Below are 15,675 nucleotides of genomic sequence, written 5' to 3'. Positions count from 1 at the left end.
ATATATATATATACAGTATATACTGTATATAAACTCAGCAAAAAAAAAAAAACATCCTCTCACTGTCAACTGGGTTTATTTTCAGCAAACTTATTAACATGTGTAAATATTTGTATGAACATAACAAGATTCAACAGACTGACAAACTGAACAAGTTCCACAGACATGTGACTAACAGAAATGGAATAATGTGTCCCTGAACAAAGGGGGGGGGGGGGGGGGGGGAATCAAAATCCAAAGTAACAGTCAGTATCTGGTGTGGCCACCAGCTGCATTAAGTACTGCAGTGCATCTCCTCCTCATGGACTGCACCAGATTTGTCAGTTCTTGCTGTGAGATGTTACCCCACTCTTCCACCAAGGCACATGCAAGTTCTCAGACATTTCTGTGGGGAATGGCCCTACGCCTCACCCTCCGATCTAACAGGTCCCAGACGTGCTCAATGGGATTGAGATCTGGGCTCTTTGCTGGCCATGGCAGAACAGTGGCATTCCTCTCTAGCAGGAATTCACGCACAGAACGAGCAGTATGGCTGGTGGCATTGTCATGCTGGAGGGTCATGTCAGGATGAGCCTGCAGGAAGGGTAACACATGAGGGAGGAAGATGTCTTCCCTGTAAAGCACAGCGTTGAGATTGCTTGCAATGGCAACAAGCTCAGTCCGATGATGCTGTGACACACCGCCCAGACCATGACGGATCCTCCACCTCCAAATCGATCCCGCTCCAGAGTACAGGGCACAGTGTAGCGCTCATTCCTTCGATGATAAACGCAAATCCGACCATCACCCCTGGAGAGACAAAACCGTGACTCGTTAATGAAGAGCACTTTATTCCAGTCCTGTCTGGTCCAGCGACGGTGGGTTTGTGCCCATAGGTAACGTTGTTGCCGGTGATGTCTGGTGAGGACCTGCCTTACAACAGGCCTACAAGCCCTCAGTCCAGCCTCTCTCAGCCTATTGCGGACAGTCTGAGCACTGATGGAGGGATTGTGTGTTCCTGGTGTAACTCTGGCAGTTGTTGTTGCCATCCTGTACCTGTCCCGCAGGTGGGATGTTCGGATGTACCAATCCTGTACAGGTGTTGTTACACATGGTCTGCCACTACAAGGACGATCAGCTGTCTTAGGTATCTCACAGTACGGACATTGCAATTTATTGCCCTGGCCACATCTGCGGTCCTCATGTCTCCTTGCAGCATGCCTAAGGCAAGTTCACACAGATGAGCAGGGACCCTGGGCATCTTTCTTTTGGTGTTTTTCAGAGTCAGTAGAAAGGCCTCTTTAGTGGCCTAAGTTTTCATAGCTGTGACCTTAATTGCCTACCGTCTGTAAATCTGTTAGTGTCTTAACAACCGTTCCACAGGTGCATGTTCATTAATTGTTTATGGTTCATTGAACAAGCATGGGAAACAGGGTTTAAACCCTTTACAATGAAGATCTGTGACGTTATTTGGATTTTTACAAACTATCTTTGAAAGACAGGGTGCTGAAAAATGGAAGTTTATTTTCACAGATGTGATTGGTAAAACATGTTTTTGATGTTTATACAATGTTTGTGTCACAAGTGTTGGAAAACGGGGTCACATAAAAAAACTGGAAGAAAATTCTGTCACCAAACTTTGCATCTACATAGGTCTCCCAGTAAATGTGTTTTTGTAAAACATTTCAGTGTAAATTGTTAAGAGTAGTACTTGTGCATAGAGTTGTATGGTTTGCTAATCTTTGAAATCAATGTTTTTTTGTTTGTTTGTCATACATTTTAAAGTGATTTAAATCTGAGTCGCAGTCCGTAATTCCGTCATCGTGGGGAAGTACCCCCGTTACTGTCTCTCGATGGAGAGACACATTACCTTCATGAGACCCTTACGATATCACAAAACGAGATGTTTCAGGTAAAGTGAGAGAGACATTTCCAACACAGATCCCCCTGACAGACGTACAAGTGATTCCAAGGTGCTCTCCAACCAGGATCAGTTCTCCGACTGACCCCCTGAACCTAACAGGAGTATAGCCCCACCAGACTGTGTGTGTGTGCGTGTGTGTGTGTGGAGGCCACCAGTCTTCACCAGAGGTGATTTGAATGGTAGCAGATTAAAATAACAGTTGTGGTTTTGAGAGGCGCCTATAGTTCAAAGTACCAGAGGTTAGCGTTCAGCCCCCAGCCTCTCCTATCCAGACCTTACCTATTATAGGAAGTCAGAGGTCTTAAGGGGCCTTCCACAGGGGGTATGTCTACACACGTAGACAAGGGTAAAGGGATAGATGGATTCTCATTTACCTTGGCTGTGATCGGTTCAGTCTTGATGTTTTGATGTCTAACATACTTGTGTGTGCGTGCATGCGTGTGTGGTTACCTTGGTGACAGGTATCTCCTTGGACTTGGTCTGGAAGAGGTGTTCTAGTTTGGACGTGTCTATCTTGACCGGCTCTAGTTTGAACCACAGAGAGTCTCCACTGCTCCTGCTGCAATTGTACTGGTAGTCTGACGGACGCACCTGGAACACAACCACTAGATTAATGACCTGGAACACAACCACTAGATTAATGAACTGGAACACAACCAATAGATTAATGACCTGGAACACAACCAATAGATTAATGACCTGGAACACAACCAATAGATTAATGACCTGGAACACAACCAATAGATTAATGTCCTGGAACACAACCAATAGATTAATGACCTGGAACACAACCAATAGATTAATGACCTGGAACACAACCAATATATTAATGACCTGGAACAAAACCAATAGATTAATGACCTGGAACACAACCAATAGATTAATGACCTGGAACACAACCAATAGATTAATGTCCTGGAACACAACCAATATATTAATGACCTGGAACAAAACCAATAGATTAATGACCTGGAACACAACCAATAGATTAGTGACCTGGAACACAACCACAACCAATAGATTAATGACCTGGAACACAACCAATAGATTAATGTCCTGGAACAAAACCAATAGATTAATGACCTGGAACACAACCAATAGATTAATGACCTGGAACACAACCAATAGATTAATGTCCTGGAACAAAACCAATAGATCAATGACCTGGAACACAATCAATAGATTAATGACCTGGAACACAACCAATAGATTAATGACCTGGAACACAACCAATAGATTAATGACCTGGAACACAACCACAACCAATAGATGAATGACCTGGAACACAACCACAACCAATAGATTAATGACCTGGAACACAACCAATATATTAATGACCTGGAACAAAACCAATAGATTAATGACCTGGAACACAACCAATAGATTAGTGACCTGGAACACAACCAATAGATTAATGACCTGGAACACAACCAATATATTAATGACCTGGAACACAACTAATAGATGAATGTCCTGGAACACAACCAATAGATTAATGACCTGGAACACAACCAATAGATTAATGTCCTGGAACACAACCAATAGATTAATGACCTGGAACACAACCAATAGATTAATGACCTGGAACACAACCAATAGATTAATGACCTGGAACACAACCAATAGGTTAATGACCTGGAACACAACCAATAGATGAATGACCTGGAACACAACCACAACCAATAGATTAATGACCTGGAACACAACCAATAGATGAATGTCCTGGAACACAACCAATAGATTAATGACCTGGAACACAACCAATAGATTCATGTCCTGGAACACAACCAATAGATTAATGTCCTGGAACACAACCAATAGATTAATGACCTGGAACACAACCAATAGATTAATGACCTGGAACACAACCAATAGATTAATGACCTGGAACACAACCAATAGGTTAATGACCTGGAACACAACCAATAGATTAATGACCTGGAACACAACCAATAGATGAATGACCTGGAACACAACCACAACCAATAGATTAATGACCTGGAACACAACTAATAGATGAATGTCCTGGAACACAACCAATAGATTAATGACCTGGAACACAACCAATAGATTAATGTCCTGGAACACAACCAATAGATTAATGACCTGGAACACAACCAATAGATTAATGACCTGGAACACAACCAATAGATTAATGACCTGGAACACAACCAATAGGTTAATGACCTGGAACACAACCAATAGATGAATGACCTGGAACACAACCACAACCAATAGATTAATGACCTGGAACACTACCACAACCAATAGATTAATGAACTGGAACACAACCAATAGATTAATGACCTGGAACACAACCAATAGATTAATGACCTGGAACACAACCAATAGATTAATAACCTGGAACACAACCAATAGATTAATGTCCTGGAACACAACCAATAGATTAATGACCTGGAACACAACCAATAGATTAATGACCTGGAACACAACCAATATATTAATGACCTGGAACAAAACCAATAGATTAATGACCTGGAACACAACCAATAGATTAATGACCTGGAACACAACCAATAGATTAATGTCCTGGAACACAACCAATATATTAATGACCTGGAACAAAACCAATAGATTAATGACCTGGAACACAACCAATAGATTAGTGACCTGGAACACAACCACAACCAATAGCGGCAGGGTAGCCTAGTGGTTAGAGCGTTGGACTAGTAACCGCAAGGTTGTGAGTTCAAACCCCCGAGCTGACAAGGTACAAATCTGTCGTTCTGCCCCTGAACAGGCAGTTAACCCACTGTTCCCAGGCCGTCATTGAAAATAAGAATTTGTTCTTAACTGACTTGCCTGGTTAAATAAAGGTAAAATAAAAATAAATAAAATAAAAAAGATTAATGACATGGAACACAACCAATAGATTAATGTCCTGGAACAAAACCAATAGATTAATGACCTGGAACACAACCAATAGAATAATGACCTGGAACACAACCAATAGATTAATGTCCTGGAACAAAACCAATAGATTAATGACCTGGAACACAACCAATAGATTAATGACCTGGAACACAACCAATAGATTAATGACCTGGAACACAACCAATAGATTAATGACCTGGAACACAACCACAACCAATAGATGAATGACCTGGAACACAACCACAACCAATAGATTAATGACCTGGAACACAACCAATATATTAATGACCTGGAACAAAACCAATAGATTAATGACCTGGAACACAACCAATAGATTAGTGACCTGGAACACAACCACAACCAATAGATTAATGACCTAGAACACAACTAATAGATGAATGTCCTGGAACACAACCAATAGATTAATGACCTGGAACACAACCAATAGATTAATGTCCTGGAACACAACCAATAGATTAATGACCTGGAACACAACCAATAGATTCATGACCTGGAACACAACCAACAGATTAATGACCTGGAACACAACCAATAGGTTAATGACCTGGAACACAACCAATAGATGAATGACCTGGAACACAACCACAACCAATAGATTAATGACCTGGAACACAACCAATAGATGAATGTCCTGGAACACAACCAATAGATTAATGACCTGGAACACAACCAATAGATTCATGTCCTGGAACACAACCAATAGATGAATGACCTGGAACACAACCAATAGATTAATGACCTGGAACACAACCAATAGATTAATGACCTGGAACACAACCAATAGGTTAATGACCTGGAACACAACCAATAGATGAATGACCTGGAACACAACCACAACCAATAGATGAATGACCTGGAACACAACCACAACCAATAGATTAATGACCTGGAACACAACCACAACCAATAGATTAATGACCTGGAACACAACCACAACCAATAGATTAATGACCTGTAACACAACCACAACTAATAGATTTATGACCTGGAACACAACCACAGCCAATAGATTAATGTCCCGGAACACAACCAATAGATTAATGACCTGGAACACAACCAATAGATTAATGACCTGGAACACAACCAATTGATTAATGACCTGGAACACAACCACAACCAATAGATGAATGACCTGGAACACAATCACAACCACTAGATTAATGACCTGGAACACAACCAATAGATTAATGACCTGGAACACAACCACAACCAATAGATGAATGACCTGGAACACAACCAATAGATGAATGACCTGGAACACAACCAATAGATTAATGACCTGGAACACAACAACAACCAATATATTAATGACCTGGAACACAACCAATAGATTAATGACCTGGAACACAACCACAACCAATAGATGAATGACCTGGAACACAACCACAACCAATAGATTAATGACCTAGAACACAACTAATAGATGAATGTCCTGGAACACAACCAATAGATTAATGACCTGGAACACAACCAATAGATTAATGTCCTGGAACACAACCAATAGATTAATGACCTGGAACACAACCAATAGATTCATGACCTGGAACACAACCAACAGATTAATGACCTGGAACACAACCAATAGGTTAATGACCTGGAACACAACCAATAGATGAATGACCTGGAACACAACCACAACCAATAGATTAATGACCTGGAACACAACCAATAGATGAATGTCCTGGAACACAACCAATAGATTAATGACCTGGAACACAACCAATAGATTCATGTCCTGGAACACAACCAATAGATGAATGACCTGGAACACAACCAATAGATTAATGACCTGGAACACAACCAATAGATTAATGACCTGGAACACAACCAATAGGTTAATGACCTGGAACACAACCAATAGATGAATGACCTGGAACACAACCACAACCAATAGATGAATGACCTGGAACACAACCACAACCAATAGATTAATGACCTGGAACACAACCACAACCAATAGATTAATGACCTGGAACACAACCACAACCAATAGATTAATGACCTGTAACACAACCACAACTAATAGATTTATGACCTGGAACACAACCACAGCCAATAGATTAATGTCCCGGAACACAACCAATAGATTAATGACCTGGAACACAACCAATAGATTAATGACCTGGAACACAACCAATTGATTAATGACCTGGAACACAACCACAACCAATAGATGAATGACCTGGAACACAATCACAACCACTAGATTAATGACCTGGAACACAACCAATAGATTAATGACCTGGAACACAACCACAACCAATAGATGAATGACCTGGAACACAACCAATAGATGAATGACCTGGAACACAACCAATAGATTAATGACCTGGAACACAACAACAACCAATATATTAATGACCTGGAACACAACCAATAGATTAATGACCTGGAACACAACCACAACCAATAGATGAATGACCTGGAACACAACCACAACCAATAGATTAATGACCTGGAACACAACCAATAGATGAATGTCCTGGAACACAACCAATAGATTAATGACCTGGAACACAACCAATAGATTCATGTCCTGGAACACAACCAATAGATTAATGTCCTGGAACACAACCAATAGATTAATGACCTGGAACACAACCAATAGATTAATGACCTGGAACACAACCAATAGATTAATGACCTGGAACACAACCAATAGGTTAATGACCTGGAACACAACCAATAGATTAATGACCTGGAACACAACCAATAGATGAATGACCTGGAACACAACCACAACGAATAGATTAATGACCTGGAACACAACTAATAGATGAATGTCCTGGAACACAACCAATAGATTAATGACCTGGAACACAACCAATAGATTAATGTCCTGGAACACAACCAATAGATTAATGACCTGGAACACAACCAATAGATTAATGACCTGGAACACAACCAATAGATTAATGACCTGGAACACAACCAATAGGTTAATGACCTGGAACACAACCAATAGATGAATGACCTGGAACACAACCACAACCAATAGATTAATGACCTGGAACACAACCACAACCAATAGATAAATGAACTGGAACACAACCAATAGATGAATGACCTGGAACACAACCAATAGATTAATGACCTGGAACACAACCAATAGATTAATGACCTGGAACACAACCAATAGATTAATGTCCTGGAACACAACCAATAGATTAATGACCTGGAACACAACCAATAGATTAATGACCTGGAACACAACCAATATATTAATGACCTGGAACAAAACCAATAGATTAATGTCCTGGAACAAAACCAATAGATTAATGACCTGGAACACAACCACAACCAATAGATTAATGACATGGAACACAACCAATAGATTAATGTCCTGGAACAAAACCAATAGATTAATGACCTGGAACACAACCAATAGAATAATGACCTGGAACACAACCAATAGATTAATGTCCTGGAACAAAACCAATAGATTAATGACCTGGAACACAACCAATAGATTAATGACCTGGAACACAACCAATAGATTAATGACCTGGAACACAACCAATAGATTAATGACCTGGAACACAACCACAACCAATAGATGAATGACCTGGAACACAACCACAACCAATAGATTAATGACCTGGAACACAACCAATAGATTAATGACCTGGAACAAAACCAATAGATTAATGACCTGGAACACAAACAATAGATTAGTGACCTGGAACACAACCACAACCAATAGATTAATGACCTGGAACACAACCAATAGATGAATGTCCTGGAACACAACCAATAGATTAATGACCTGGAACACAACCAATAGATTCATGTCCTGGAACACAACCAATAGATGAATGACCTGGAACACAACCAATAGATTAATGACCTGGAACACAACCAATAGATTAATGACCTGGAACACAACCAATAGGTTAATGACCTGGAACACAACCAATAGATGAATGACCTGGAACACAACCACAACCAATAGATTAATGACCTGGAACACAACCACAACCAATAGATTAATGACCTGGAACACAACCACAACCAATAGATTAATGACCTGGAACACAACCACAACCAATAGATTAATGACCTGTAACACAACCACAACTAATAGATTTATGACCTGGAACACAACCACAGCCAATAGATTAATGTCCCGGAACACAACCAATAGATTAATGACCTGGAACACAACCAATAGATTAATGACCTGGAACACAACCAATTGATTAATGACCTGGAACACAACCACAACCAATAGATGAATGACCTGGAACACAATCACAACCACTAGATTAATGACCTGGAACACAACCAATAGATTAATGACCTGGAACACAACCACAACCAATAGATGAATGACCTGGAACACAACCAATAGATGAATGACCTGGAACACAACCAATAGATTAATGACCTGGAACACAACAACAACCAATATATTAATGACCTGGAACACAACCAATAGATTAATGACCTGGAACACAACCACAACCAATAGATTAATGACCTGGAACACAATCACAACCACTAGATTAATGACCTGGAACACAACCAATAGATGAATGACCTGGAACACAACCACAACGAATAGATTAATGACCTGGAACACAACCAATAGATTAATGACTTGGAACAGAACAACAACCAATAGATTAATGACCTGGAACACAACCAATAGATTAATGTCCTGGAACATAAACAATAGATTAATGACCTGGAACATAAACAATAGATTAATGACCTGGAACATAAACAATAGATTAATGACCTGGAACATAAACAATAGATTAATGACCTGGAACATAAACAATAGATTAAAGACCTGGAACACAACCAATAGATGAATGACCTGGAACATATTAGCAGTTGACGTTATTATTCAATAACACAGACCCCAAAGCAAATCAGGTGGAGAAAAACAGGTTAATTCAAAGAGGACAAATCATGGGGGAGGTAGATGTTCATTCTCCCCTGTCCTCAGTGATTCTCTCCTCAGTGATCCTCTCATGTGGTTCTCTCCAGTAAACAGAGGGACAGGATATAGTTTATAACCCCGCCCTAGCCTGTGGTTGACCAATTACAATTCCTTGCAATAAAACTGGGCCAATGGCTAAATAACAAGTATTCTATTTCAGACTCAATATACAGGCAACTTCCTCCCATGTCTCTGCATTAATCCCCTATTACAGGAAAAACACTATTTCCAATGATCGTTACTCTACTGACTTTTCCTCCTCTGTCTCTGCGTTGTGTATTTATCTTCCAAATATTCTTAGAAACACAAACAATACATTAATGACCTGGAACACAATCATAACCAATAGATTATTGACCTGGAACACAAACACAACCAATAGATTAATGACCTGGAACACAATCAAAACCAATAGATTAATGACCTGGAACAAAATAATAACCACTAGATGAATGACCTGGAACACAAACACAACCAATAGATTAATGACCTGGAACACAAACACAACCAATAGATGAATTACCTGGAACACAAACACAACCAATAGATTAATGACCTGGAACACAAACACAACCAATAGATTAATGACCTGGAACACAAACACAACCAATAGATGAATTACCTGGAACACAAACACAACCAATAGATTAATGACCTGGAACACAAACACAACCAATAGATGAATTACCTGGAACACAAACACAACCAATAGATTAATGACCTGGAACACAAACACAACCAATAGATGAATTACCTGGAACACAAACACAACCAATAGATGAATGAACTGGAACACAAACACAACCAACAGATGAATGACCTGGAACACAAACACAACCAATAGATGAATGACCTGGAACACAAACACAACCAATAGATGAATGACCTGGAACACAAACACAACCAATAGATGAATGACCTGGAACACAAACACAACCAATAGATGAATGACCTGGAACACAAACACAACCAATAGATGAATGACCTGGAACACAAACACAACCAATAGATGAATGACCTGGAACACAAACACAACCAATAGATGAATGACCTGGAACACAAACACAACCAATAGATGAATGACCTGGAACACAAACACAACCAATAGATGAATGACCTGGAACACAAACACAACCAATAGATGAATGACCTGGAACACAAACACAACCAATAGATTAATGACCTGGAACACAAACACAACCAATAGATGAATGACCTGGAACACAAACACAACCAATAGATGAATGACCTGGAACACAAACACAACCAATAGATGAATTACCTGGAACACAAACACAACCAATAGATGAATGACCTGGAACACAAACACAACCAATAGATGAATGACCTGGAACACAAACACAACCAATAGATGAATGACCTGGAACACAAACACAACCAATAGATGAATGACCTGGAACACAAACACAACCAATAGATGAATGACCTGGAACACAAACACAACCAATAGATGAATGACCTGGAACACAAACACAACCAATAGATGAATGACCTGGAACACAAACACAACCAATAGATGAATGACCTGGAACACAATCATAACCAATAGATGAATGACCTGGAACACAAACACAACCAATAGATGAATGACCTGGAACACAAACACAACCAATAGATGAATGACCTGGAACACAAACACAACCAATAGATGAATGACCTGGAACACAAACACAACCAATAGATGAATGACCTGGAACACAAACACAACCAATAGATGAATGACCTGGAACACAAACACAACCAATAGACGAATGACCTGGAACACAAACACAACCAATAGATGAATGACCTGGAACACAAACACAACCAATAGACGAATAACCTGGAACACAAACACAACCAATAGATTAATGACCTGGAACACAAACACAACCAATAGATGAATGACCTGGAACACAAACACAACCAATAGATGAATGACCTGGAACACAAACACAACCAATAGATGAATGACCTGGAACACAAACACAACCAATAGATGAATGACCTGGAACACAAACACAACCAATAGATGAATGACCTGGAACACAAACACAACCAATAGATGAATGACCTGGAACACAAACACAACCAATAGATGAATGACCTGGAACACAATCATAACCAATAGATGAATGGATAGTGTTCGGGAAAGGATCATTTTTATGATCTTTTTTAGGTCAAGTCTTCATTCAATCCCGCTGTATAAATTTAACCCCGAAGAGACCGAACCACAGGTTCTACATTAGATCACAGCCATAAATACATCAATGGATTTAATCATCAAAGCCTACTGTATAGAAAATGAGTCATGATGACTATCAAATCATGATTGTATTATGATATACACTGAGTATAGCAAACACTAGAAACAGCTCCCTAATATTGAGTTACACCCTCAAAACAGCCTCAATTCGTCGGGGCATGGACTCTACTGCCTCAATTATTCGGGGCATGGACTCTACTGCCTCAATTCGTCGGGGCATGGACTCTACTGCCTCAATTCATCGGGGCATGGACTCTACTGCCTCAATTCATCGGGGCATGGACTCTACTGCCTCAATTCGTCGGGGCATGGACTCTACTGCCTCAATTCATCGGGGCATGGACTCTACTGCCTCAATTCGTCGGGGCATGGACTCTACTGCCTCAATTCATCGGGGCATGGACTCTACTGCCTCAATTCATCGGGGCATGGACTCTACTGCCTCAATTCATTGGGGCATGGACTCTACTGCCTCAATTCTTCGGGACATGGACTCCACAGCCTCAATTCTTTGGGACATGGACTCCACAGCCTCAATTTGTCGGGGCATGGACTCTACTGCCTCAATTCATCGGGGCATGGACTCTAGTGCCTCAATTCAAATTCATCGGGGCATGGACTCTACTGCCTCAATTCATCGGGGCATGGACTCTACAGCCTCAATTCGTCGGGGCATGGACTCTACTGCCTCAATTCGTCGGGGCATGGACTCTACTGCCTCAATTCGTCGGGGCATGGACTCTACTGCCTCAATTCGTCGGGGCATGGACTCTACTGCCTCAATTCATCGGGACATGGACTCTACAGCCTCAATTCATCGGGACATGGACTCTAAAAGGTGTCAAAAGCGTTCCACAGGGATTCTGGCCCATGTTGACTCCAATGCTTCCCAAAGTTGTGTCAAGTTGGCTGGATGTCCTTTGGGTGGTGGACCATTCAAAGGACAGTTACCCCGTTCAAAGGCAGTTACACATGTTGCCTTGTCCATTCACCCTCTGAATGACACACATATACAATCCATGTCTCAAGGCTTAAAACTCCTTCTTTAACCTGTCTCCTCCCCTTCATCTACATGTCTCCTCCCCTTCATCTACATGTCTCCTCCCCTTTCATCTACACTGATTGAAGTGGATTTAACAAGTAACATCAATAAGGGATCATATCTTATGTAATCATAACTCAGTGTAAAGAGCAGGTGTTCATAATGTTTTGTATACTCAGTGTAAAGAGCAGGTGTTCATAATGTTTTGTATACTCAGTCTAAAGAGCAGGTGTTCATAATGTTTTGTATACTCAGTCTAAAGAGCAGGTGTTCATAATGTTTTGTGTACTCAGTGTAAAGAGCAGGTGTTCATAATGTTTTGTAAACTCAGTGTAAAGAGCAGGTGTTCATAATGTTCTGTATACTCAGTGTAAAGAGCAGGTGTTCATAATGTTCAGTATACTCAGTGTAAAGAGCAGGTGTTCATAATGTTTTGTGTACTCAGTGTAAAGAGCAGGTGTTCATAATGTTTTGTATACTCAGTGTAAAGAGCAGGTGTTCATAATGTTTTGTATACTCAGTGTAAAGAGTAGGTGTTCATAATGTTTTGTATACTCAGTGTAAAGAGCAGGTGTTCATAATGTTTTGTATACTCAGTGTAAAGAGCAGGTGTTCATAATGTTTTGTAAACTCAGTGTAAAGAGCAGGTGTTCATAATGTTTTGTATACTCAGTGTAAAGAGCAGGTGTTCATAATGTTTTGTATACTCAGTGTAAAGAGCAGGTGTTCATAATGTTCAGTATACTCAGTGTAAAGAGCAGGTGTTCATAATGTTTTGTATACTCAGTGTAAAGAGCAGGTGTTCATAATGTTTTGTTCGTTCAGTGTAAAAGCAGGTGTTCATAATGTTTTGTTCGTTCAGTGTAAAGAGCAGGTGTTCATAATGTTTTGTTCGTTCAGTGTAAAGAGCAGGTGTTCATAATGTTTTGTATACTCAGTGTAAAGAGCAGGTGTTCATAATGTTTTGTATACTCAGTGTAAAGAGCAGGTGTTCATAATGTTTTGTTCGTTCAGTGTAAAAGCAGGTGTTCATAATGTTTTGTTCGTTCAGTGTAAAGAGCAGGTGTTCATAATGTTTTGTTCGTTCAGTGTAAAGAGCAGGTGTTCATAATGTTTTGTATACTCAGTGTAAAGAGCAGGTGTTCATAATGTTTTGTGTACTCAGTGTAAAGAGCAGGTGTTCATAATGTTTTGTTCGTTCAGTGTAAAGAGCAGGTGTTCATAATGTTTTGTATACTCAGTGTAAAGAGTAGGTGTTCATAATGTTTTGTGTACTCAGTGTAAAGAGCAGGTGTTCATAATGTTTTGTATACTCAGTGTAAAGAGCAGGTAGGTGTTCATAATGTTTTGTGTACTCAGTGTAAAGAGCAGGTGTTCATAATGTTTTGTATACTCAGTGTAAAGAGCAAGTGTTCATAATGTTTTGTATACTCAGTGTAAAGAGCAGGTGTTCATAATGTTTTGTATACTCAGTGTAAAGAGCAGGTGTTCATAATGTTTTGTATACTCAGTGTAAAGAGCAGGTGTTCATAATGTTTTGTAAACTCAGTGTAAAGAGCAGGTGTTCATAATGTTCAGTATACTCAGTGTAAAGAGCAGGTGTTCATAATGTTCAGTATACTCAGTGTAAAGAGCAGGTGTTCATAATGTTTTGTATACTCAGTGTAAAGAGCAGGTGTTCATAATGTTTTGTATACTCAGTGTAAAGAGCAGGTGTTCATAATGTTTTGTATACTCAGTGTAAAGAGCAGGTGTTCATAATGTTTTGTATACTCAGTGTAAAGAGCAGGTGTTCATAATGTTTTGTATACTCAGTGTAAAGAGCAGGTGTTCATAATGTTTTGTGTACTCAGTGTAAAGAGCAGGTGTTCTTAATGTTTTGTAAACTCAGTGTAAAGAGCAGGTGTTCATAATGTTTTGTATACTCAGTGTAAAGAGCAGGTGTTCATAATGTTTTGTATACTCAGTGTAAAGAGCAGGTGTTCATAATGTTTTGTAAACTCAGTGTAAAGAGCAGGTGTTCATAATGTTTTGTATACTCAGTATAAAGAGCAGGTGTTCATAATGTTTTGTATACTCATTGTAAAGAGCAGGTGTTCATAATGTTTTGTATACTCAGTGTAAAGAGCAGGTGTTCATAATGTTTTGTGTACTCAGTGTAAAGAGCAGGTGTTCTTAATGTGTTGTATACTCAGTGTAATCTTGAACCCAAAAATAAAAGGGGATTGAAAGGAGACTTTTTATCATTGATGTTTCAACAAATAGGTTCAATTTGAATACTGCTCCATGTTCAACCCCTTTTAGGACACTGGCCTCGGTAAAACAGTAGAGTAGAAATGCTTACCTCACTCCAGAACAACCTGATCGTCTTCTTACTCTTCTGGACTGGTTCTGAAGGAGGGGCGGGGGCCGTGGAGCAGAAGGGGGGCGGAGGAGGCATGCTTCTCATCCCTGGCATTGGGGGTGGTGGTGGACAACCCAACAGGGGTGGGGGCCAGGATGGGAGGTAAGGGTTAGGGGGTGGGGGAGGAGGGGGACACAGGGATTCTGAACCTCCCAGCAGACCGGCATCCAGAATGTCTTGATCGTCTTCCTCTTTC

The 15,675-nt window shown here is 40.1% G+C and overlaps 1 protein-coding gene across 3 annotated transcripts in view; it reads right to left on the bottom strand.

The window, feature by feature from the left end:
• fhod3a (formin homology 2 domain containing 3a) overlaps positions 1-15,675 on the bottom strand; it is a 192,085-nt gene that overhangs the window by 53,513 nt on the left and 122,897 nt on the right. For all 3 annotated transcript variants that reach the window (XM_090209439.1, XM_036953662.2, XM_036953663.2), the window contains 2 exons: positions 15,420-15,675; positions 2,354-2,494 (listed from right to left, as the gene is read on the bottom strand). The exon at positions 15,420-15,675 is cut by the window's right edge and continues 466 nt beyond it. In XM_090209439.1, the coding sequence (XP_090065565.1) occupies positions 2,354-2,494; positions 15,420-15,675 (397 nt within the window). The remainder of the gene's footprint in view (positions 1-2,353; positions 2,495-15,419) is intronic.

This window comes from Oncorhynchus mykiss, chromosome 18 (genome assembly GCF_057628025.1).
Source record: "Oncorhynchus mykiss isolate SJ-2025 chromosome 18, ASM5762802v1, whole genome shotgun sequence".
Taxonomy (NCBI): domain Eukaryota; kingdom Metazoa; phylum Chordata; class Actinopteri; order Salmoniformes; family Salmonidae; genus Oncorhynchus; species Oncorhynchus mykiss.
Note: the sequence above shows the minus strand (reverse complement) of the source record. Positions and strands in the feature narration are given on the sequence as shown.